At 43.9% G+C, this 25991-nt stretch overlaps 2 protein-coding genes across 3 annotated transcripts in view; one reads left to right on the forward strand and one right to left on the reverse strand.

Annotated features, from left to right (window-relative positions):
- The window catches only part of METTL9 (methyltransferase like 9), a 37365-nt gene extending 14688 nt beyond the window's left edge, over nt 1-22677 (forward strand). The window contains exon 5 of the mRNA XM_040440459.1: nt 22023-22677. Coding sequence (XP_040296393.1) covers nt 22023-22225 — 203 coding nt within the window. The 3' untranslated portion in view covers nt 22226-22677. The remainder of the gene's footprint in view (nt 1-22022) is intronic.
- Nucleotides 229-17584, reverse strand: IGSF6 (immunoglobulin superfamily member 6). Of its 2 annotated transcripts, none has more exons than XM_040440460.1 (6): nt 17242-17584; nt 12969-13295; nt 9813-9916; nt 5251-5310; nt 4861-4941; nt 229-367 (listed from the first exon to the last, which is right to left on the reverse strand). In XM_040440460.1, exons 1-6 carry the CDS (start codon nt 17363-17365, stop codon nt 293-295), a joined length of 771 nt encoding a protein of 256 aa, XP_040296394.1. In that variant the 5' UTR covers nt 17366-17584; the 3' UTR covers nt 229-292. The 2 variants fall into 2 exon arrangements, with proteins under 2 accessions (XP_040296394.1, XP_040296396.1); XM_040440462.1 differs by having other exon boundaries at nt 229-358; nt 17242-17569.
- Nucleotides 22678-25991: the final 3314 nt, after the last annotated feature.

Below are 25991 nucleotides of genomic sequence, written 5' to 3' on the forward strand. Positions count from 1 at the left end.
TGAAGAGCCTGGTGAGTAACTTCTAAATGCATGTGGAAGCCGGGGATGCTAAGGAATAAATAAAAATGGGGGTATTGGGGAATATAATCTACAAACCTGACTACATGGCTCTGAAGCTTGGCTCCCACATATGCGGCAATAATAGCATTCTGGGGGCACTTATACATGTCTTTCTTGATGATCCTTCTAATCCTTTTCACACAAAGTCACTGAGCAGCTACCGTTTGTAAAGTTTTATTACTAAAATATTTTAATAACTTTTTACAGATTTTTGGTCTTCTGATCTCGCCGTTTAGTCAATACATTCCTGCCTTGTGCTTGAGTGTAAATCTTGCGTGTTCTGGTAGATGCTGTCGTCCTGTATGACCTGGTTTGGTTAAGAAGGAGTAAGAGATTTGGAGGAAACTAGAACATTTACTCACCTGTCATCCTGGGCTGTAACGGGAGCAACACATTGGGGGCATTTATCATCCCCTGTACATAAGAAAACTGGTGTCAGGGTCTGAAAATTTGGTATACGCCATGGTTGGGCAGATTAAGACCCGCGTGTAATACTCCGGTCTTAATAAATGTCCAATACAGTGTATGCGTGTGGGGGATTGGCCCTACGGAAGGGGAGGCTGCCAGGAAACTAGCTGGCATCCAGACAGAGACTAAGTTAGTGTATGTTTTAGCGTACGTGGCAGGAGATTTTCAAAAGATGTGTGCCATGGACTGGCTGCAGCAGTGACATGCGGTATATGGCAAGTCACAGCTGCAGCCTGGTTGAGAGTGTCAGCAGTAGCTCAGAAAGGTGAATTTTCCCCCCCCCACTCTGACAACCCCTTTAAGCTGGACATTAGATAAATGTTGGCCCAACATGGCTCACATAGTCTGTTGCTACAGTCAGGTCCATAAATATTGACACAATTCTAACATTTTTGGCTCTATACGCCACCACAATGGATTTGAAATGAAACTAACAAGATGTGCTTTACCTGCAGACTGTCAGCTTTAATTTGAGGGTATTTACCTCCAAATCAGGTGAACGGTGTAGGAATTACAACAGTTTGCATATGTGCCTCCTGCTTGTTAAGGGACCAAAAGTAATGGGACAATTGGCTTCTCAGCTGTTCCATGGCCAGGTGTGTGTTATTCCCTCATTATCCCAATTACAATGAGCAGATAAAAGGTCCAGAGGTCATTTCAAGTGTGCTATTTGCATTTGGAATCTGTTGCTGTCAACTCTCAAGATGAGATCCAAAGAGCTGTCATTAACAGTGAAGCAAGCCATCATTAGGCTGAAACACAACAAACCCATCAGAGAGATAGCAAAAACATTAGGTGTGGCCAAAACAACTGGTTAGAACATTCTTAAAAAGAAGGAACGCACCGGTGAGCTCAGCAACACCAAAAGATTCGGAAGACCACGGAAAACAACTGTGGTGGATGACCGAAGAATTCTTTCCCTGGTGAAGAAAACACCCTTCACAACAGTTGGCTGGATCAAGAACACTCTCCAGGAGGTAGGTGTATGTGTGTCAAAGTCAACAATCAAGAGAAGACTTCACCAGAGTGAATACAGAGGGTTCGCCACAAGATGTAAACCATTGGTGAGCCTCAAAAACAGGAAGGCCAGATTAGAGTTTGCCAAACGACATCTAAAAAAGCCTTCACAGTTCTGGAACAACATCGTGTGGACAGATGAGACCAAGATCACCTTCTACCAGAGTGATGAGAAGAGTATGGAGAAGGAAAGGAACTGCTCATGATCCTAAGCATACCACCTCATCAGTGAAGCATGGTGGTGGTAGTGTCATGGCGTGGGCATGTATGGCTGCCAATGGAACTGGTTCTCTTGTATTTATTGATGATGTGACTGCTGACAAAAGCAGCAGGATGAATTCTGAAGTGTTTCGGGCAATATTATCTGCTCATATTCAGCCAAATGCTTCAGAACTCATTGGACGGCACTTCACAGTGCAGATGGACAATGACCCAAAGCATACTGCAAAAGCAACCAAAGAGTTTTTTTTTAAGGGAAAGAAGTGGAATGTTATGCAATGGCCAAGTCAATCACCTGACCTGAATCTGATTGAGCATTTCACTTGCTGAAGACAAAACTGAAGGGAAAATGCCCCAAGAACAAGCAGGAAATGAAGACAGTTGCAGTAGAGGCCTGGCAGAGCATCACCAGGGATGAGACCCAGCGTCTTCTGATGTCTATGCGTTCCAGACTTCCCGCTGTAATTGACTGCAAAGGATTTGCAACCAAGTATTAAAAAGTGAAAGTTTGATTTATGATTATTATTCTGTCCCATTACTTTTGGTCCCTTAACAAGTGGGAGGCACATATGCAAACTGCTGTAATTCCTGCACCGTTCACCTGATTTGGATGTAAATAGCCTCAAATTAAAGCTGACAGTCTGCAGTTAGGACATCTTGTTCGTTTCATTTCAAATCCATGGTGGTGGTGTATAGAGCCAAAAATCTTAGAATTGTGTAGATTTCCCAATATTTATGGACCTAACTGTACGTTCTGACATTTCTGTGAGAGCAGATGCCTAACACGGTGCAGTGCGGCCACAGGACCCACGGGTGGATTAATAGCTATTATAGGAGCAGCCCAGCAATTAGCGATAATCCACTTGTGGATCCTGCGGCCAGGCTGCATCATATGTGGGCACCCTTCCAGCACATGGACATCGTAGAGCTTGTCCTCTCCTTGAGATCCCCTGCTTTGTCAGGTTGTAGAGCTAGGGAAAAAAGCGTCTCCCTCTGTATAAGCTACTGTAACCATGTATTACATGGTGGCCATTTTGTTTTTTATGGGTGCTGACCACTACTTTGGGAAATGTGTTGCCTCTCACAAGAACAGCTGTTCACCTGGGATTAAGCTGACCATACACATTAGATTATTGTTGGCTAAGGCCTCATTCACATGACTGTACTTTTGGTCCACATCCGATCCTCTTTTTTGCGGATTGGATGTATACCCATTCATTTCATTGGGGCCGCAGAAAATGTGCCGTCCGCATCTGTATGTCCGTGCTTGCAAAAAAGATAGAACATGTCCTATTCTTGTCCCTTTGCAGACAAGAATAGGCATTGTTGCAATGGATCCTCCAAAAATACGGAGGAAACATGGATGTCACACAGACAACATCCCTATTTTCTGCTGATCTGTGTTTAGCGGACTGCAGAATACGTACGGTTGTGTGAATGCACTCTAATCCTGCAGATTTCGGCAGGACCAGCTGACCATCTAATCTGTATGATGGTCCCCTGAATGCAGATGTTGGGGGGGGGGGGGGGGGTATATAGATCAGGCAGTTGGGATTTAACTGTCCAATCCATTGTTTTAGGTAAGATAGGCCGCCACCATTGGGGAGACTCGGGGCATCCCCATACATGTTAGATGAAAGCCGGCCCATACAGAAGAGCGTACTTACCAACACTTAGGTTGGTAAAATTGGGTCATTCAAAACCTTGCCCCAGGAACTCCCCGACTCTACACAGGAACACCCATTTTGGACCTGGGACAGCCCGAATTTGCCGGACTGTCTCTGAAATTAGGGACGCACCTGGCGAATTCAGGATATTTGACAATTATGCGTTCAATGAAAGCTGTTTTATGTGGATGGGCACCTGGAAGCAAGCCATAGAAATAAAGAGGTACATTTATTAAGACCGGCGATTTAGACCCCAGTCTTAATACGCCCTATACCCAGCAGTGGATCTGCTGAAGTTATGTAGAGGTGCCAGTGTATCCAGTGCTGTTTCTAAGGGTACCTTCACACTAGCGTTTAAGTTCTCCAGTATTGAGTTCCGTCATAAGGGCTCAGTACTGGAAAAAAAAACACTTCCGTTTTGTCCCCATTCATTGTCAATGGAGACAAAACTGAACTGAACGAAACGGAATGCTCCAAAATACATTCCGTTCCGTTTAGTTGCTTTCCCAGACAGGAGAGCAAACCGCAACATGTTGTATTTTGCTTTCTGTCCTGGGATGCGGAGCAAGACTGATTACCCACAATGCAAGTCAATGGGGACGGATCAGTTTTCTCTGCCACAATAGAAAACGGATCCGTCCCCCATTGACTTTCAGTGGAGTTAATGACTGATCAGTCTTGGCTGTGTTAAAGATAATACAACCGGATCCGTTCATAACGGATGCAGACAGTTGTATTATCAGTAACGGAAGCGTTTTTGTTGAACCCTGCCGGATCTAAGACGGCTTCCAAGCTGTCTTACATTTAGACCTTTTTCTACGCCCACCATTTTTAGACGTAGCGTGAGCGGAGAGAAATCAGAGCCTGAAATACACCTAATTTAGGCGTATTTCTGCTTGATAAATAAACCCCAAAGTATTTATCTGCAGACCCAGCTTATTGTGGAAGCATTTCCAATAAATCCTATGTGTATGGCCCTCAAAAAAAAACATGAGATTCTTGGTAGATAACACCAAATATAGCTGTATCTACTAATGGTAAACTGGCCGATCACGGAGCCAGTGAGAGAGAGAAGACGACACTGGGCTTTTACAATACGGCAAATGTTCGGCCGAATTTGGCTGATTATGGAATACACTTGTATTTTTGCCCGACCACAGGTGAGCTTTTCCACAGAGCAGATCACCTATTAGGAGAGCAGATTGCCACTGGCCGTCGCCAGCAATAGTTTGCATTAGGTTTTCATACGTTGTTGGCCAAAAATTTCGCCAACTTTTATCTTGCGTGTATGGGCAGCTTAAGTCATCAATGTGCCCTAATGGGGCACAAGGACAGAGATTTTCTTCATAAAACAACTTCTTATCAAAGGGACAACTTTCGCAAATCCAAGTGTTTGTCATTGTAGTTAGGCTAGATGTAGATGACTTACTTGTTTTCTGATTTTCTCATCGTATCTCTTGTGATATTCTGCTACAATTGTCTGAAAAACACTTCTTGGCCGGTGAGTTTTCTATAAGAAGGAAGAAATATTTTAGATCACAATATGTTAAAATATTGGTGTAAAAACAAAAAGAAAATCCTACTACCCTCTCCAATCACTCCTCCGCCCCTGTTCTGATGCTTCCCCTTTCCCTATCGGTCTCTACTTCTACCTCCAATGGGGGTGAGTTGAGAACATTTATATATTTTTTTTCCTTTCTAATTATTATTTCTTATTTTTACTTGTTTCATTAATTTTTAACACTAGTCTACAATGTTATTGCCCAGGCAGCCCCCTTTTAATTCCTGAATTATGTAGAACAAATATGTGATCACTTACGTCTTTTTCCACGATGAAGCCACGTTTTTTTCGTATGAATTTTGGGATTTTCCATTTTGACTAGAAAAGTTTTAGAATTTTGGTTAATAATTAGCTTTTAAACGAGAAGAGGCAAATGAGACAAAAAAAAAAAGTGATCGTGTTTTACAGTAATTTAAAGGGGTTGTGTGAGATTTTAAAAGACGTGGCTGTCTCCTCCAGAGATATGGGCTATGTGCAGTATTGTAGCTCTGCCCCGTTTACGTGGATTGGATCGAGCTGCACTGTCTGTAGAAGAAAGCAGCCATGTATTTCTAATGCATGCTGTACAGTCCCTTTGGATCCACCTTAAAGAGTATTAAAAGTTTTTTTTTGGGGGTGTTAGACATTGATGGCCTATCCTCGGGGTAGGTCATCAATATCAGATTGGTTGAGGTTTGATACCCAGCACCCTCCACTGATCAGCTGTTGCTGCTAACTTGGGCCGGAAACTATACAGTGTACGGAACTGGAAGCACAAGGTTCCATCCTCTGTGTAGTGGCCATACTGGGGTACTGCATCTTAACGCTCAATCAAGTGAAAAACAGCAAATCAGTGGGGAGGTCGGACCCCTATTGATCGGGTACTGATGACATATCCTAAGGAGTTGCGATCAATATCTAAGCCTCAGAAAACCTTTAATATCGCAAATTGCTCCTTATAAAGGCTATGTATTGTACACCTTCGGGGGAAAATTTTTTTTATGATTTGCATTTTACTCATTTTGGGCTAAATTATTTTTTTAATTGGTCTTTATTAAAAATATTGAGCCAATCGGTCACCAAGTGTTGTGTTTCGAGCTGTTGTGACTATTACTTTTTACTTTCAGTTTGGGCCGGTCATCTAATAAACCCTTATCTCTAAATTACTAAAAGGTCATAAACACTTGTTTATAAGGTCAGAGATAAGGAGCCGTCAGCTGAGCTGCCTGACGGAACAGAGTGAAAAGTCAGATCCTTCTAGCTGCACAAAGACAGTGGTTCCAATTTTTTTTTTATATATATATTTTTTTTTGGTCAAAATAAGTACAATGCAATAATATTAAAAAAAAATTGCCCCCAAAGGTGTACACAGCCTTTAAAGTGTTTCTATCTTTGCAATTAGTTTTTTTGTATTAGTTTATATTGATTGGAGGTCCTGGCCCTGAGACCCTCTTTATTCACTACAGCAAAGCAGTAGAAGCACTTCAGAAACCCTCTGAAGGCTTTGGATTATCAGAATTAGACCCTCCATTCTCTCCCATCCTAAGGCTCATTCCCCACAGTGCATGTTAAGCTGTTACTTGCCAATCTCACTGGTGATTTAGTAATCTGTACATTATAAGCATTTTTCCCTTGTTGTAATAGAAATCTTCCCTCTTTGCACTGACTTGGTGAGACTGCCATAGACATCAGCCAGTCTGAGGAGGCAGAGCTGTAGGGGGAGGGACAGAGCAGGACCAATGATGTGACAGGAGGCGTGTCTAAGACTACCTCAGACTCCCTGAAAGCACTGTAACAGCTGTAGTCACAGATCACAGCTCTACACTAAGGGTCCATTCACACGTCCGTAGTGTATTGCGGATCCGCAATACTCCCGGCCGGCACCCCCATAGAACTGCCTATTCCCCTGACAAGAATTGAACGTTTTATTTTTTCGGGAGCCGCGGACCGGAAATGCGGATGCGGACAGCACACTGTGTGCTGTCCGCATCTCTTCTGGCCCCATAGAGAATTAATGGGTCCGGATTCGTTTCGTTGAGGAGCTAAAAACGCAGCCACGCTACAGGATCTGAGGAAAATAAATTGCAGGTAATCGTCCCTACATATCTTATTTGAGCTTATGACTGGACAGTTGCTTTAAATCAGGGATGCCCAACCTGCTGCCCTCCAGTTGTTGCAAAACTACAACTCTCAGCATGCCTGGACAGCCTACAGCTATTAGAGCATGCTGGGACTTGTAGTTTTGCAACAACTGGAAAGCCACAGATTGAGTATCCCTGCTTTAAATAGAGCTTCCTGTCAGTGGCGTACATAGAGAAGTAAGGGCCCCATAGCAAGGATCTAACCAGGCCCCCCCACACAGGACAGAAGGGTTTCTGCCTAAACCCCTTTCAATGACCCTTGGGACATTTTTCCACCGCCTCATTTGCTAAAAGTTGTTCCTTTAGAGCAGGGGTGGGGAACCTCCGGCCCGAGGGCCGTATGCGGCCCACGGTATCATTTCATGTGGCCCCCGGCCCCCTGCCAGAACATAATGTGAAAATGCTTATGACCCCTTCCATTATGGAAGCGGTCATTAGCATACGGGAGGCACAGGAAGGTGAGAACAGCACTGCACTGGCTGTCCTCACCTTCCCTGGTCTTCTTTTAGCCCCACACTGTGTCCTGACACATCCAGCGTCAGGACGCAGTGCACGTAGACGTGCACTATGACCTGACGCTGTGCGGTGTGAGGTGACAATATAGTGCGGCAGGAAGAAGAACAGGGAGGGTAAGTGAATCTGCCAAGAGGCAGCGCCGTACGGAGCTGGAGAGGTAAGTTTATTTGTTTATCTTAAATACAGTATCTGATCTGATGTCTGATTGGGGCTGATCTGAGGCTAAAGGAGGGTGGGGAGGGTCTGATGGGGGTCTGATCTGAGGCTTGGGAGGGTCTGATCTGAGGCTGGGGGTGTCTGATCTGAGGCTGGGGTTTGATAGGGGTCTGATCTGAGACTAGGGGGGCTGATGGGGGCTGATCTGAGGCTGGGGAGGGTCTGATGGGGGCTGATCTGAGGCTAGGGAGGGTATTATGAAGGTCTGATCTGAGGCTGGGGGGTCTTATAGGGGCTGATCTGACCCTGGGGGGTCTGATGGGGGCTGATCTGAGGCTGGGCGTCTGATCCGGGTCTGGTCTGAGGCTGGGGGTCTGATGGGAGTCTGATCTGAAGCTAGGAAGGGTCTGATTGGGGTCTAATCTGAGGCTTAGAGGTCTGATGGGAGTCTGATCTGAGGCTGATGTAGGCCTGGGGGGTCTGATAGGAGGCTGATTTCAGGCTGATGGAGGTGGGGGCAGATATTTTGCTGAGAAAGGGACAAAGGCAGGGACAGTTGCGAAGAAAGAGGCAGGGAGAGTGAAAGCTGGGTGAACCCCTCTCTGGACCCCCTGGGTTTAGCTTCCTGCCATTAATGTCAAATAAGTAACATTCTGAACTTAAAAATTAGACTGCTATGTGTGGTCAATATGGCGCCTGTATTGTATGTAATATACTGTATATATATAGTGCAGGCGCTATTTTGTGCTGCAAAAATACAGCCCTCTAGATTATTTTAATTGAAGTGCAATTTCTGTAACTTATCCCTAAGTCAATTATATGTTTGACCAAATACAGCAGTAAAAAATTTTTATTGAGAATTTTGTATGGCCCCCGAATGATGTTACAAATATCCAAATGGCCCTTGGCAGCAAAATGGTTCCCCACCGCTGCTTTAGAGGGTAGAGTCCTGACCAAGTTTTTACCTCCAGTAGAAGAGGAGATATACCCAACTAAGACTGGGCCCCCTCTTGCCCTGGGCCCTATAGCAGTCTCATGGTCTGCCGCTTTGGTAGTTACGCCCCTGCTTCCTTTTACGGTGTTAAAAACGATGGGGGTCATTTATTAAAGCGATTCTCCGCTCTTTTAATGACTAGTGTTGAGCGAACTTGTGTTTTAAGTTCGTTGTTGGGTTATCGAAGAATCCTGTTATGGATTCCGCTACCACGGACCATAATGGGATTCGGAACCCATAACGGGATTCTTTGATAACCCGATCCCGAACTTAAAACACAAGTTCGCTCAACATTATTGATGACCTGTTCTCAAGATAGGTCATCAATATCCGATTGGTGGTGGTCCAACACCCAGGCCGATCAGCTATATGAAGGGAAAGTGCGCGCAGTGTGCACATGCTGTCATCAATATTAAAAGCCCGGCGAACCCCTTTTAAGACCGGTATTTTAGACACCGGTCTTAATAACCCCTGCGCTGGTGGTGGATTCGCAGAAGTTATGTAGAGGCGCCGGCCTCTACATAACTTCGGCACATCCACAGCTTTCTTGCTGGCGTAGATTTAGAACATTTTCTACCCCACTCCCTCTTTTTTAGACCTGGCGTGAGCGGGGAAAAGTCACAGATTGCGCCGCAGAAAACTGGTGTATGTCAGTTAGTAATTGACCCCCCTATATTCTCTTTTGGGTAATGCTTAATTCAGTCACAGTTCTAATCAGTCACCCCAGTAACCATGTGTAATGACATCCACCTCGTGTGTCTCCAGAGGTGAAGGCTGCCGCTCTATCCCAGCAATGAATTACACTACAATATTACTTTTTCACATTGTTGTGTATAGATCCATCAGGATATAATGATTATTATAAATTATAAGAAACTATAAAGCTGATTGCCGGGTAACTAACCCAAATATACTGAATCTAATGATCTGGGGATTTGTCTTTCATAAACCTCAATGAATCACATTAGCAGAAAAGTGCATAATTATTATATATATTAGTATAGGTTATAGATCAAGGATATGTGAGGACTTACCTTAAACAGGTAAAAAGAAAGTACTGCTATAAAATATATAAAAAGCAGCACACACAGGACTATTAAGGCAGTATTGGTTGGTGTAACCACCACATCAGGCTTTTCTGCAATGGAAGAAGGATGCCAGTTACTGAGATTTTACTCTTTGTACTTATGTCAGGAATGATCTCTGTGAGAGGCAAGTGGGATATATGTTTGATCACTTAGAAGGGCATCTGTCAGCAGGTTTGTACCTATGACACTGGCTGACCTGTTACATGGGCACTTGGCATCTGTGTTGGTCCCATGTTCATATGTGCCCGCATTGTTGAGAAAAATGATGCTTTCATATATGCAAATGTGTCACGGCGGGGAGTGGGGGAAACCCCCCACCGTGCGCTGTAAAAGGGGATCAGCCTGGCCAAAAGGAGTAATAAGGGAGCAGGTCACCTCCTACAGCGTCCCTAATCCTCTCCCTGACTCCTCATCGTATGAGCGGACCCCGCTGGTCACTGCCAGCAATCCCCAGCCAGTACACAAAAGGAATGCATCTGGCACGCAACACAAGCAACCTGAACCACTGAGAAATGGACGAGGAGAAATGCAAACCAGTGACGGATCACACCAATTGCAACCAACTGTCACAGGGAACCGAACTGTTAACAGCGTCTCCCCTTTACCCTCCCTCCGGGGGATAAGCATGTGCGCCAGAAAATGGCAGGCAACACATGCTGGACCCTCTTCCAAAGGCTCTAAGCAAGGAGCCGTTGTGGTCATACTGTCATGATGGGGAGTGGGGGAAACCCCCCCACCGTGCGCCGTCAAAGGGTAAAAGGGAATCAGCCTGGCCAAAAGGAGTAATAAGGGAGCAGGTCACCTCCTACAGCGTCCCTAATCCTCTCCCTGACTCCTCACCATATGAGCGGACCCCAATGGTAGTACGTCTCATACTCAGGATTCCTAGAGACCCTAAGTCGCCCTGGTAATCTCTCACCAAGGAGCAGGGAAGAGATGACCTGTTCATCCCAGTCATGGGGGAACAGGAGTCTCTTTCTGAGGCCAGGCTGCAAGGAGAGGGGAACACATACAGCATATGGAGATGGCCGGTAAGCGAAACCAATAACACACTTACCTGCCACAGACACACTGACTGGAACCCGTGCACAAGTGCTGCTGTCCACACCAACATTAAAGGACACAAACCACACAGGAACCCAGGACACCCATAGCTGCAATAACATGAGACAGGGGAATGTCTAGTAAACATGACACCAAACACCACCAGACATGTAACACCAAACTAGACATACAAACACCCTGAACATAACCCACTCCATACAAATAGGGACAGAAAGGGAAGGAGACATCGGGATAACATTGATGACCACAAAGGTGGCCTTCACTGGACAGATGGAACACCCTGGACTGGAGCAGAGCTCCAGCACCAACAACAGCTGAAGTACCACTGACTCCAGCCAGGAAGCCACAGGAGGTATAAGCCAAGTGACCACACCCAGTCAGGGAGTTAACCCTTACAGCACCAGACAGAGGGAGGCTGCAACTTAAAGGGGAAGTGCACACACAAGCATACTAAACCACGTAACCACCGGCAACAGCATGCGTGGCAACCATGTCACGGCAATCGCCCAGAAGGCCGAGACACTGCCACCGCATGCTCTCACAGCAACACGTTGCCGCGGGCAACCGCAAGTGTGGCAACAGTGTCACAGCGTACACCGTCGACCGTGACAAAATAAGCCTCTAGGAGCAACGGGGGCGTGGCCGTTACACCTAAAGGCTCTGCTCTCTGCAACTACAACATCCCTAATCCTCTCCCTGACTCCTCATCATATGAGCAGACCCCGATGGTAGGACGACTCATACTCAGGATACCTAGAAACCCTAAGTCGCCCTGGTAATCCCTCACCAAGGAGCAGGGAAGAGACGACCTGTTCATCCCAGTAATGGAGGAACAGGAGTCTGCAACTGCTCTCTGCACTTTGATTGACAGGGTTAGGCACTAAAAACGTCATCACACCTAGCCCTGCCAATCAAAGTGGAAAGGGCGCCAGTTGCAGAGAGAGCAGAGCCTCTAGGTGTAACGACCACGCCCCCGTTGCTCCTAGAGTCTCATTTGCATGTATTAAAACATCATTTTTCTCAGCAATGTGGGCACATATGAACATGGGACCAACACAGATGCCTTCAGCTGCCAAGCGTTTGCCGGAATTACTCTGGTTTTTAACACATATGCTCATGTACTTTTTATTTTTTTTCAATTTGGACTCTCCTGACCCATTTTCACCATGTAAACCAATCGCACTGGTTTGTTTCCATCCTGTATGTAGCACTTCCTGTTCCTGTATCCAACCAAAACCATGATGCACTTCTCCTTTCCCTGCCACAAAACCCATTTAGGTTATAGCTCCTCCCATCCAGCTAGTTACATAGACCCTCCCCTATCACAGCCCCACCCATGGACATGACATCACAGGAAATAAGAAAGAGGAAAGAGCTGCATGGTCATGTGACCACAGCCCGGAATAATAAAGAAAATTAGAAAATTACAGCGACCTTAATAAATGATTATTGTAAAGAATGTTGATGCAAACCAGAAAGATGCCTATGGGTCCATTCACACGTCCTTATGTGTTTTGCGGACCGCACATCGCCGGCACTCTCATAGAAAATGCTTTTTCTTGTCCGCAATTGCGGACAAGAATAGGACATGTTCTATTATTTTTTTGTTGCAGATCCGGAAGTGCAGACAGCACATTCCGGCCCCATTGAAAATTAATGGTTCCGCACCTGTTCCGCAAAATTGCGGAACGGATGCGGACCCATTTTGCGGACGTGTGAATGGACCCTTATAGAGCACACAAACAATAAAAAGATTTTTCTTATTGGAGTTTACCAATTCGAATAATTGGGTTAGAAAAGTGACAGTCACATCTTGGGTCCTACTGAGGCCACAATGTCTGGCAATCAGACGCTCTAGTGCCACCCTTTACCTGAAGCATCTCTAAGCTTCTCTAAAAGGCTGAATTCTTTTTGCCTCAATCCACAAATCCATCTCAGTATCTCTAGGTATCTAATTTGTGTAGATCTTGTATAAATGTGGGACACACCCACCATATATGGTCCATTATGGCAGGGGCAGCAGGTGTCCAGTTTTACCTCGTACTGTTAGTATCGTTCCTGGTCCTGTGACCTTTGAAGTGGGGTTTGAATATTTTTCAAATGCTACGCCACAAACGTATATTCCACTATCCTGGATTTCGATGTTCTCAATCTTCAGGGTGATCTTATTATCCAAAACTTTAAACCGACTTCCTTTCAATTGTAGTTCTTCTGCTGTAGAAACAAGATATCGAAACCAGGATATCTTCTCATTGCCGGTACAGTTGCTGGTCTTATAGTAGCACGATACATTGGCAGTTTTCTGGTCCAGTAATGCTTCACAAAACTTATCCTGTTTCACTTCCACCGTACAACTTCTGACACCTAGAGGACAAGCAAATGGTGATATTGAGACTGATGGCTCTTCCATGGCGTTATTTTCATGTGATAATCCAAGGAGGCCAAAAAGTGTTAGTAAATTGCCAGTCCCACCAGTAGCCATTGTATCTTCTTTTGTTCCTTACTACAGTGGCGGTGCCCTCGCTTGTAAAAATAAAATAAAAAATGGATTCCAGTATTAAACAGTACCTAGATTTTAAGATGACATTTTTCTATAAGTTGTCGTGTGTACGTGCGGAATAACACTACATATGGCATTTTTTACCCGTTTCCCATATGCAGGCTCCATCTGTAATTATCCTTAAGCTATTGGATGGAGACTAGCTGTAATGATATCTCCCCATTCGCTGCTCTTGGAGAAAACAGTAGATTCTACTCCCTAAGGCCCCATGCACATGATCGTGTCCATTTTACGGTCCACAAAATATAGATGCGGTCTGTGTGTCGTCCTCATTTTTATTTGTGGACCCATTGTTTTCAACAGGTTAGTGGTCCGTTCCACAAAAGTGCCAAATGCGGACCTATTGACTTTAAAAAAAATAAAAAATGCAGTTGCGACACGGAACACATCCTTATTTTGCGGATTCGCCATTTGCGCACCACAAAGTGCATATAGTCGTGTGCATGAGCTCTCGGAAGCAGCAGGAGCACCACATAGGACATTTTCAGAGAAGCACTGAGTAGTATTGATGTGAATAAAGCACTTCGGTTGAGATAGAAAACTTACCAATAATTACAGCATTCATGTGGGTCTGATATATTACAAAGTTATATGTATTAGCTTGTACTGTTGATTTATGCATAGTTTGTTTAAAGTGCATTGACCATTGACATGTTACAGAATTGCTTGTTATGAAGTTCTTTCCTGCATTTGTATTTGGTTCCGCAAAGGTTTGATTTCAACCTCACACATACTGCACATACCTTAAGGCCCCTTTCACACGAGCGAGTATTCCGCGCGGATGCGATGCGGGAGGTGAACGCATTGCACCCGCACTGAATACTGACCCATTCATTTCTATGGGGCTGTGCACACGAGCGGTGATTTTCACGCATCACTTTTGCGTTGCGTGAAAATCGCAGCATGCTCCTCTTTGTGCGTTTTTCACGTAACGCAGGCCCCATAGAAATGAATGGGGTTGCGTGAAAATCGCAAGCATCCGCAAGCAAGTGCGGATGCGGTGCGATTTTCACGCACGGTTGCTAGGAGACTATCGGGATGGAGACCCGAACCTTATTATTTTCCCTTATAACATGGTTATAAGGGAAAATAATAGCATTCTGAATACAGAATGCTAAGTAAAACAGGGCTGGAGGGGGTTAAAAAAAATAAAAAATCATTTAACTCACCTTAATCCACTTGCACGCGATGCCGGGCATCTCCGTCTGACTCTTTTACTGTATAGGACCTGTGGAGAGCATTAACTATAGTTTAAGGACCTGGGATGACGTCACTCCGGTCATCACATGGTACGTCACATGATCTTTTACCATGGTGATTCACCATGGTAAAAGATCATGTGACGTACCATGTGATGACCATAGTGACGTCATCCCAGGTCCTTAAACTATAGTTAACGCTCTCCACAGGTCCTATACAGTAAAAGAGTCAGACGGAGATGCCCGGCATCGCGTGCAAGTGGATTAAGGTGAGTTAAATGATTTTTTATTTTTTTTTAACCCCCTCCAGCCCTGTTTTACTTAGCATTCTGTATTCAGAATGCTATTATTTTCCCTTATAACCATGTTATAAGGGAAAATAATACTATTTACAGAACACCGATCCCAAGCCCGAACTTCTGTGAAGAAGTTCGGGTTTGGGTACCAAACACGCACGATTTTTCTCACGCGAGTGCAAAATGCATTACAATGTTTTGCACACGCGCGGAAAAATCGCGGGTGTTCCCGCAACGCACCCGCATATTTTTCCGCAACGCCCGTGTGAAAGAGGCCTAATACTTTCCAACTCTGAATCATACAGAAGAGGGGCACCACCCATAGGAGCCCTCTCAATGACGCCATCTACAGGATACTAGCTAAACTGCAGTACTATTGTATTTCCAGCAAGCCACAGCTAAAAAAAAATCCAACACCACACATCACATTTTTGTTAGACAGCATTCATCAGTCATTTTGAACATTTGTGTATTATTTTCGAGCCATGGTTAGCCGAAAGGGTCAAAATCCACCGCTTTGGCCATCAGTTATCTTATGTGTATGGGCAGTTTAAATGAAAGCCTCTACATTATACTCAGCAAGACTCTCGAATAAAGTGCTTGTTATATGCCCCAACATACAAAATTCCTACCTCATCCTCATGTACCCACCCCCCACATAGAATACTCCCCTACTCCAGTCTTCTTGAGCATGTCTCTTGATGAGCAGGAGGTAGCATCACTGTGTGATACTGCCCCCTGCTGGACACATTTGTTGTGTCTGTGCAAACAGAGGCGAGATTAATTATTTCCAATGTGCCCCCTGCTCTCGGAACGGTGGGCTTTGAGGACCGAGAGCCTGGGCCTATCTAGCATTAGGTCCTGCAGTATTGGGGACACATAGGGTGTCCCACAAACCATAGAATTCACTATAATAGCCTGTGACTTTATGGACATCTATTGTATCCTGACACAAATCAGTACTTCAACCGTGTAAATCCAAGGATAAAGAAAAGAAATCGGTACTGACGAATGTCCTGCTTCTAAAGCTGCCAATACGATCTAGATAAATGTCCAATAAAATTGTCAACTTTGACCATTTGGACTGATGATGATTGTTTGTGGAATGTGGGTCGGACATGGACCCACTCATTTCAGTGAGGTCACAAAAGATACGCACAGCACCCCAATGCGCTGTCCGCAACCGCACGACCGTTCCGCGGCCCCGCAAAAAAATAAAATAAAATAAAATAGAACATGTCCTATTCTTGTCTGTTTTGCGGACAAGGATAGGACATTTTCTACAAAAGTTAAAAAATAAATGATGCTAGGGTGAAAGAAATCCTCAGGGAAAACCTGGAACACAGTCTATGGGCAGGTGTTACACAGTGTATGCCATACGTGTTTGGCTCTCCAGCTGAAACTACAACTCCCATCATGCTGTCAGAGTCCAATGCTGTAGATTGAAGCAGGTTTCTGTATGGCAAAAATAATTGCAGATTTTGTCAGCATTACTCCCTACTGAAGCGACACCATTTCACTGCATATGACTGATGGTGCAGCCACTGCTCTCCTCAGCTGTAATGAATAGAATTTATAGCGTACCTAGTAATACCTAGTTTTGGTATAAAAGGCATTGCTGCAGTATTATGTCTACAAACTGCAAAATCTGTCCTATTATTACCTCCTCCTCTGCCTCCAGCCGGCGGACGTCACGAGCGGCAAGAGAAGAAGTCAGGCTGGGAACTGGTCCGCACCTGCGCACTGCTCTTCCCATTATGGGCAGAGGAACAGCTTTTCATATTGCGCATGCGCCGGTCTGCTGTCTTTAGTTGGCCGGCGCATGCGCAATATGAAAAGCTGTTCCTCTGCCCATAATGGGAAGAGCAGTGCGCAGGTGCGGGCCAGTTCCCAGCCTGACTTCTTCTCTTGCCGCTCGTGACGTCCGCCGGCTGGAGGCAGAGGAGGAGGTAATAATAGGACAGAAGGGCGGGCCAGAGGGCTGAAAGAGGTGTGTTTTTCTGGGCACATCGCCCAGTAACGCCGCCCCTGGGCACCTTCAGAAGCTCATTTGCATACTTTTAAAAAGTGTTTTTTTCAATATCTGGACGAGGGTCACAGAAAACAAAGGTAACATTGTAATGAGGGTCAAAGAGTCTATAACCTGATCTGAGCAGTCTAAAACGCTCAGATTAGGTGAAAGACTCCCTTTAAGGCTGCTCTTCTAGTAAATCTGAGCCTGTGATCTTTTATAGATGGTAGAGTATTCCACTTACCTCGGTGATAATGTAGAAGCAGGAGCTGAAGAAAAATACATCCTCCGAAGCAGTTTGTGTCCATTTCTTGTCTCTTGGTTAATTGCTTTACTGAAAAGGGAACTGAACCCTGGTAGCAATACATTGTCGGAGACCGCACATAGTGTTGGGTAACTTCCTCGATACAGATATATATTTTTTCTATTTGACGTCCTTTGCTTTACCCTTCCACGACTCAGCTACAGTTTTTAGTCATTTATTTATTTATTTTTCATATGGGTGCAGTAGATTTTGTGGTGCTATGGGTGGCAGCTTGCTGCATCAGAAACCTGCAGACTGCGATGAATGGGTTTAGAGAAGACGGATTTATTAGGGACAGTTCACACAGCGTTTTTGGTGCTGATTTAGGAGCGTTTCTGCCTCAAAATCTGGTCCAAAAAACACCCCAAAACAGCCTCCCATTCATTTCAATGGGAAGCAACACTTTTTTTACATGTGGAAAAAAGAAGCAGTGTGCCCTATCTTGGGGCAGAGTCCGCGCTGAATCTCCCATTGAAATGAATGGGAAGCAGAAAAAAAAGTCCATATCTGCTTCAAAAACCTCAAGCTGAAAATTCACTTTGTTGAAAAAAAGATGCGTCAAAAACCGCACGAAAAAACACACATTTTTTAATTTCATGCTGAAAAATGACACATGGATTCCGCGCAGATTTTATTTTATTTTTGTTAAAGCGTGTTTTTCAAAATCAGTCGTGTGAACTGGCCCTTAGTATGTACTAGAAATGAGCGAAGTTTTGTAATATTCGATTCGGCTGCTTCATCAAATAAAAAAAAAAGAAAATACACTCACCTAAAGAATTATTAGGAACACCATACTAATACGGTGTTGGACCCCCTTTTGCCTTGAGAACTGCCTTAGTTCTACGTGGCATTGATTCAACAAGGTGCTGATAGCATTCTTTAGAAATGTTGGCCCATATTGATAGGATAGCATCTTGCAGTTGATGGAGATTTGAGGGATGCACATCCAGGGCACGAAGCTCCCGTTCCACCACATCCCAAAAATGCTCTATTGGGTTGAGATCTGGTGACTGTGGGGGCCATTTTAGTACAGTGAACTCATTGTTATGTTCAAGAAACCAATTTGAAATGATTCGAGCTTTGTGACATGGTGCATTATCCTGCTGGAAGTAGCCATCAGAGGATGGATACATGTTCTCATTCTGTTTACGGCAAATTCTGACTCTACCATTTGAATGTCTCAACAGAAATCGAGACTCATCAGACCAGGCAACATTTTTCCAGTCTTCAACAGTCCAATTTTGGTGAGCTCGTGCAAATTGTAGCCTCTTTTTCCTATTTGTAGTGGAGATGAGTGGTACCCGGTGGGGTCTTCTGCTGTTGTAGCCCATCCGCCTCAAGGTTGTGCGTTTGTGGCTTCACAAATGCTTTGCTGCATACCTCGGTTGTAACGAGTGGTTATTTCAGTCAACGTTGCTCTTCTATCAGCTTGAATCAGTCGGCCCATTCTCCTCTGACCTCTAGCATCCACAAGGCATTTTCGCCCACAGGACTGCCGCATACTGGATGTTTTTCCCTTTTCACACCATTCTTTGTAAACCCTAGAAATGGTTGTGCGTGAAAATCCCAGTAACTGAGCAGATTGTGAAATACTCAGACCGGCCCGTCTGGCACCAACAACCATGCCACGCTCAAAATTGCTTAAATCACCTTTCTTTCCCATTCTGACATTCAGTTTGGAGTTCAGGAGATTGTCTTGACCAGGACCACCCCCCTAAATGCATTGAAGCAACTGCCATGTGATTGGTTGACTAGATAATTGCATTAATGAGAAATAGAACAGGTGTTCCTAATAATTCTTTAGGTGAGTGTATATATCCGCTTTGTGACAAACTACTTAGTCAAGAAGCGCATTTTTTTATAAGGTAAAGTGTAGAGAGTATGGTCTGCACTGCTAAAGGTGTGGAATTTAATTTGGTGCTGCACTGGTCAAATGTGAGTAACGGTGGTGCTCAGCATGAAGACCTGTGGCATTTACAAACGGAAAGAAAAAAAGAATGCGGCACTCACCATGAACACTCTTTGCAGCTTTATTCACATAAAAAGATCAGCGTCATGCGGGTAAAGCACAGCTAGAAGGCTACGTCTACACGACGACAAAGCTTTAGGGTACGTCTACACGAAGACAATAAGTTGCGCGAAAGATAGGGCACAACTACACTGCAACATTTGTAGCGCAACATTTTGTTGCACTAATGTCTCGCAACAATTTTTATAATGGCAGTCTATGGTGTCGCACTGCAACATACTGCGACGCAACAGTCGCAGAAAAATCCATCTCAACTGGATTTTCTGCGACTGTTGCGTCGCAGCATGTTGCAGTGCGACACCATAGACTGCCATTATAAAAATTGTTGCGTGACATTAGTGCAACAAAATGTCGCGCGACAAATGTCGTCGTGTAGACCTAGCCTTAATCCCAGCGCTGCCTGCACGAGGCATGTGCAGATAGGACGTACAGTCAGGTCCATAAATATTGTGACATCGATACAATTCCAACATTTTTGGCTCTATACACCACCACAATGGATTTGAAATGAAACGAACAAGATGTGCTTTAACTGCAGACTTTCAGCTTTAATTTGAGGGTATTTACATCCAAATCAGGAGAACGGTGCAGGAATTACAACAGTTTGCATGATGTGCCTCCCACTTGCTCAGTCGGATTCAGGTCAGGTGTTTGATTTGGCCATTGCATAACATTCCACTTCTTTCCCTTAAAAAACTCTTTGGTTGCTTTTGCAGTATGCTTTGGGTCATTGTCCATCTGCACTGTGAAGAGCCGTCCAATGAGTTCTGAAGCATTTGGCTGAATATGAGCAGATAATATTGCCCGAAACACTTCAGAATTCATCCTGCTGCTTTTGTCAGCAGTCACATCCTCAATAAATACAAGAGAACCAGTTCCATTGGCAGCCATACATGCCCACGCCATGACACTACCACCACCATGCTTCACTGATGAGGTGGTATGCTTAGGATCATGAGCAGTTCCTTTCCTTCTCCATACTCTTCTCTTCCCATCGCTCTGGTACAAGTTGATCTTGGTCTTATCTGTTCATAGGATGTTGTTCCAGAACTGTGAAGGCTTTTTTAGATGTCGTTTGGCAAACTCTAATCTGCCCTTCCTGTTTTTGAGGCTCACCAATGGTTTACATTTTGTGGTGAATCCTCTGTATTCACTCTGGTGAAGTCTTCTCTTGATTGTTGACTTTGACACACATACACCTACCTCCTGGAGAGTGTTCTTGATCTGGCCAACTGTTGTGAAGGGTGTTTTCTTCACCAGGGAAATAATTCTTCGGTCATCCACCACAGTTGTTTTCCGTGGTCTTCCGGGTCTTTTGGTGTTGCTGAGCTCACCGGTGCGTTCCTTCTTTTTAAGAATGTTCCAAACAGTTGTTTTGGCCACGCCTAATGTTTTTGCTATCTCTCTGATGGTTTTGTTGTGTTTTTCAGCCTAATGATGGCTTGCTTCACTGATAGTGACAGCTCTTTGGATCTCATCTTGAGTTGACAGCAACAGATTCCAAATGCAAATAGCAGACTGGAAATGAACTCTGGACCTTTTATCTGCTCATTGTAATTGGGATAATGAGGGAATAACACACACCTGGCCATGGAACAGCTGAGAAGCCAATTGTCCCATTACTTTTGGTTCCTTAACAAGTGGGAGGCACATATGCAAACTGTTGTAATTCCTACACCGTTCACCTGATTTGGATATAAATGCCCTCAAATTAAAGCTGACAGTGTGCAGTTAAAGCACATCTTGTTCGTTTCATTTCAAATCCATTGTGGTGATGTATAGAGCCAAAAATGTTACAATTGTGTTGATGTCCCAATATTTATGGACCTGACTATATACACAGTGGGCAGTCGGGAAGAGGTTAATGAAGAGGTCTGATCAGTATATATTCTAGAACAGGGATGCTCAACCTGCGGCCCTCCAGCTGTTGTAAAACTACAACTCCCATCATGCTCTGCTGTAGGCTGTCCAGGCATGCTGGGAGTTATAGTTTTGCCACAGCTGGAGGGCCACAGGTTGGGCACCCCTGTTCAAGACTTTTTTTTACCATAGGGGTCATTTATCAATCCGAAACAATCAACTAAAATCCTTTTGGCTCATTGAGACCAGCGAGGCTCACATCCAGGTGACGGCACCTGACCCTGCGTTGTGTTCTTCTGCTGAATTTACTTTCCGCAGAGTAAAGAATGTTGTGTTACGGATTTCCTGCATGAGAATCTCTACATTCAATCCAATGGGAAATTGATTCTTCCGTGAAAAACGCTGCAGAAAAATCTGCCACAAAATCCAGGCGGAACAGCAGAATCAATTTTTCATTGAATTGAATAGAGAGATTCTCATACAGGAAAACTGCAACAAAATTTGCACCATGATTTACACCAAAAAAAAAAAAAAAAAGGCAAATTTTGTAAAAATCTGCACCTGTGAATTTTCTGGTGGAAATTTCCACCATGTGTGAGGGCAACCTTATGGTCGGTCCATGCAGAGACCTAAGATTGACAGGGCCAGGCAGGCGTGATGACTTTTTCATTGTCCGTTAAAGTGCAGCGAGAGCGGAGCCTCTAGGTGTAATGGCAGCGCCCCTGTCGCTCCTAGAGGCTCATTTGCCTATATCACAACTTCATTTTTCTCAGATACAGAAGCAGATTGATCTTGCCCAATGCTAATTAATTACCCTTATGTCTATTCATAGGAGGCAAATGGGAGAAGCCATCGGAAATCATGGAAGTAAACGGGACCTTCTGGGAGGAACAAGTGAACAGCCTGGCTGCCGTGTTCCAGGAAGCAGGGTTTGTTGTGGAGGCGTTCACCAGACTCCCCTATTTATGTGAAGGCGACATGTACAATGACTATTATGTTTTGGACGATGCAGTTTTTGTTCTCCGGCCGATGTAGGAATTTGAGCGTCTTTCTCCCACGTGGACCAAGAAGAATAGCTTGCCCAAGGCAAATCAATAACCCTCAAGGCCAAAATCAAATTGTATCTCCTACAATGCCATGTGTACATGAACGTATATACTGTATAACTTTATATGTGAGTGTATGTGTTTGTACATGTACAGAATCTCCAATAGGAATCTTTTTTTAATTGACTCAACTGTGCTAGCTTTTTTCCAGCAAGTGAACATATTTTTATGTGACAGAACAACCGTTTGCTGCATCGATGAAATGTAATACGTTGTTCCTTGTGAGAATTTTCATGTCTAATATGGAAAAAAACAACAACTCTTGCAATAAAATATCGAACATGAGATGTCAGACTCTCCCGCGTGAGAAACCTGTATGATCTACAAGCCAAAAGCACATGTCTTTTTTTAACTATGTCAATAAAGCGTCCAAAGACTCTTGTTTGTGCCGCTCTTATTTTCCTGATTTGAAACTGACTCGATGTCCGTTCCCAGTTGGACCAGCAGTATCGAAAAACGTGGTCTGGACTGATCATTTATCGACTGCAATTTTGCAGACTATTAGAACAGCCCTTAAAAGGGATTGTCTAGGGTAGGGATGCTCAACCTGCGGCCCTCCAGCTGTTGTCCGGTATGCAGACAACAATAGGATATGTTCTATCATTTTACGGACGTGCGGATGCAGACAGCACTCGGTGTGATGTCCATATCTTTTGCGGCCTCATTGAAGTGACTGGGTCCCAAACCACCATCGTGTGCATGAGTCCTAAAACAATATTGACCTTCCCTTTAAGCCTACCAGACCATTTTTTACATTTCAGATCATTGGGTTTCTGACACCAAGCACCCCCCATAATCGGCTGTTTTTGGTATTGCCGGAAACAAAAAAGTGGGCACAGGGGGAAGCGAAAGGCTCCCACCACTGTGTAGTGGCCCTGCCGGGCTACTGTAGCTCAGTTCCCGGGTGTTGGACCCCTAGTGATCTGTTCTGATGTTGATGGCATATCCAGAGGATAGGTCATCGGTATCTAAAAGCTGGACAACCTCTTTAACTAAGATGCTTGAGAGAGGTGACAATGTTGAGATTTGTATCTGAAAGTAGAAACAATTAAATTAAAGGGGTGTTCCGGTTTTGCCGTTTTCAGCATCAGTTGACAGGAAACAAGGTAATTGTTTATCTGTAATGCCCCATTTTATTATACTCCATCGTGGTCACATTTTCCACTGTGTTGGTTCCTTATCCTGATGGCATCACGTTTACATCTGAGGCATGTCAAGGCTTGCAACGCACTGTCCTGTAGATATAATATCATCAGTGTGTTCTGCTCATTCTCCTGGACTCTTAAGGCAGGGTTTTTCCAGCAGGGCTTTAAGCAGGCTTGGATCTAGAGCTGCCATCAGGAATTTTTCGGTGCTCTATACAGTAGACCGTGTGTCCACCTCCCCATTTTTAATCATACTGTTTACCAATCACCATAAATACTGTATGTTGACTGTATTGTATGGGTTATGATTACAGGGATACCAAACACTGTTTTGTGATATAAAAATAAAATAAAAAACTGTTAAACTATAAGGCATAAAAAAATCCCATCTTTAGAACAAAGATTTTCCATAGAGGAGTGGGTAAGGCAGCTGTTTACTGTACAGGAGGTCTGCGATTCAAACCACCCTGAGACCTGTAAAAAAAAAGATATAGTTATGGCAGAAATTTTCAGCTTTTTTATTTTATGGTAAAATTATTTGCAAATTTATTGTTATTAAAAATAATGAAGCAAAATCCATTAACATGTTTGTAACATACTTAGTATAAAATAGCACTAAACAGTGTTCGGTATCCCTGTAATCATATTAGGCTGTACAATATAGGGAATACTTTATTTATGGTGATTGGTAAATGGTGCAATTTTACTTTCACACTAGCGTTCGGAGCGGATCCGTCTGATGTTTCATCAGACGGATCCGCTCCGATAATGCAGACGTTTGAATCCGTTCAGAACGGATCCGTCTGCATTAAAACTTAGAAAAATTTCTAAGTATGAAAGTAGCCTGAGCGGATCCGTTCAGACTTTACATTGTAAGTCAATGGGGAACGGATCCGCTTGAAGATTGAGCCATATGGTGTCATCTTCAAGCGGATCCGTCCCCATTGACTTAATTTCAGTAACATACTATTTATTTAGTGTTATGACTGTGAGGTAAATAGCTTTTTAAGCTCAGAAACTTCAGCCCTTCCAACGGGTCTATAGTGTAATGGCAACTCTTTTGCCTGCCATACAGATGGTCTGTGGTTCAAACCTGTTAAATTTCTTTAGTAAAAGTCTATATGCTGGAAGAGGGCCACTCTGCCAACTCATATCCAACACAGCTTCATTAGTACTCACTGTACTGAAGTGAATACTAGTGAGGCTGCAGGCAAGGCTTGGATCTGGGATGTTGGAGGGGAGGCAAAGACCTGATACTGACACTTACCGTGAGTCTTGTGGTGGGATGTAAACACAGGGTTTGGGTCACAGATTGCAAATATGCTGGAAGGTTCAATACTAGTATTTTTTTAATTTTATTTTTTGCATAACCGGAAGACTCTTTTTAACTACAGCCTGTTGATGCCAGTAAGTATGCAGTATTTTAATCCCTATGATTCAGCTTTTTAACACTTTTTTTACTTTACCGATACTGATCAAAAAATGTGTTAAAAAATAAGGAAGTTGCACATTGTACTTCCTTTTATATAAAAAAAACGTACAGTTTATATGAGGAAATGCAGTGTGATGCAATATGCATTCTCCTTCTCACATCTTTTTGTACATTGTTCATGTCAGAGCTTTACAGATCAGTCTGCCCACTAGGTTGGCAGGGGTTGCTTATTTATCTGCTGTACATCAGTTCCTGGTCAATAATTATTGTGCTGGTGAATAATACCTGTTTTCAAATACAGTCATGTGAAAAAATTAGGACACCCTTTGAAAGCATGTGGTTTTTTGTAACATTTTTAATAAATGGTTATTTCATCTCCGTTTCAACAATACAGAGAGATTAAAGTAATCCGACTAAACAAAGAAAACTGAAGAAAAGTCTTTTCAAGATCTTCTGTAAATGTCATTCTACAAAAATGCCTATTCTAACTGAGGAAAAAGATAGGACACCCTTGCCCCTAATAGCGAGTGTTACCTCCTTTGGCTGAAATAACTGCAGTGAGACGGTTCTTGTAGCCATCTACCAGTCTTCGACATCGGTCTGAGGAAATTTTACCCCACTCCTCAATGCAGAACTTTTTCAGCTGTGAGATGTTTGAGGGGTTTCTTGCACGTACAGCCCTTTTCAAGTCACCCCACAGCATCTCAATGGGATTCAAATCTGGACTTTGACTTGGCCATCCCAGGACTCTCCATTTCTTCTTTTTCAGCCAATCTTTGGTTGATTTACTAGTATGTTTTGGGTCATTGTCATGTTGCATGGTCCAGTTCCGCTTCAGCTTTAATTTTCTAACTGATGGTCTCACATGTTCTTCAAGCACCTTCTGATACACAGTAGAATTCATCGTGGATTCTATGATGGTGAGCTGACCAGGTCCTGCTGCAGCAAAGCAGCCCCAAACCATGACACTTCCACCTCCATGCTTCACAGTTGGTATGAGGTTCTTTTCTTGGAATGCTGTGTTTGGTTTACGCCAAACATGTCCTCTGCTGTTGTGTCCAAATAATTCAATTTTGGACTCATCTGTCCAAAGAACATTATTCCAGAAGTCCTGGTCT

This window comes from Bufo bufo, chromosome 7, assembly GCF_905171765.1.
Source record: "Bufo bufo chromosome 7, aBufBuf1.1, whole genome shotgun sequence".
In the NCBI taxonomy this organism is placed as follows: Eukaryota; Metazoa; Chordata; class Amphibia; order Anura; family Bufonidae; genus Bufo; species Bufo bufo.

Coding starts and splice junctions, on each gene's coding strand:
- IGSF6 (XM_040440460.1), bottom strand. CDS start 17,365: ATGTATTGCTACCAGGGTTCAGTTCCCTTTTCAGTAAAGCAATTAACC. Junction 4,942..5,250: donor GCTTCATCGTGGAAAAAGAC/GTAAGTGATCAC, acceptor TCCTTCTTATAG/AAAACTCACCGGCCAAGAAG. Junction 368..4,860: donor ATGAGAAAATCAGAAAACAA/GTAAGTCATCTA, acceptor TAACCAAACCAG/GTCATACAGGACGACAGCAT.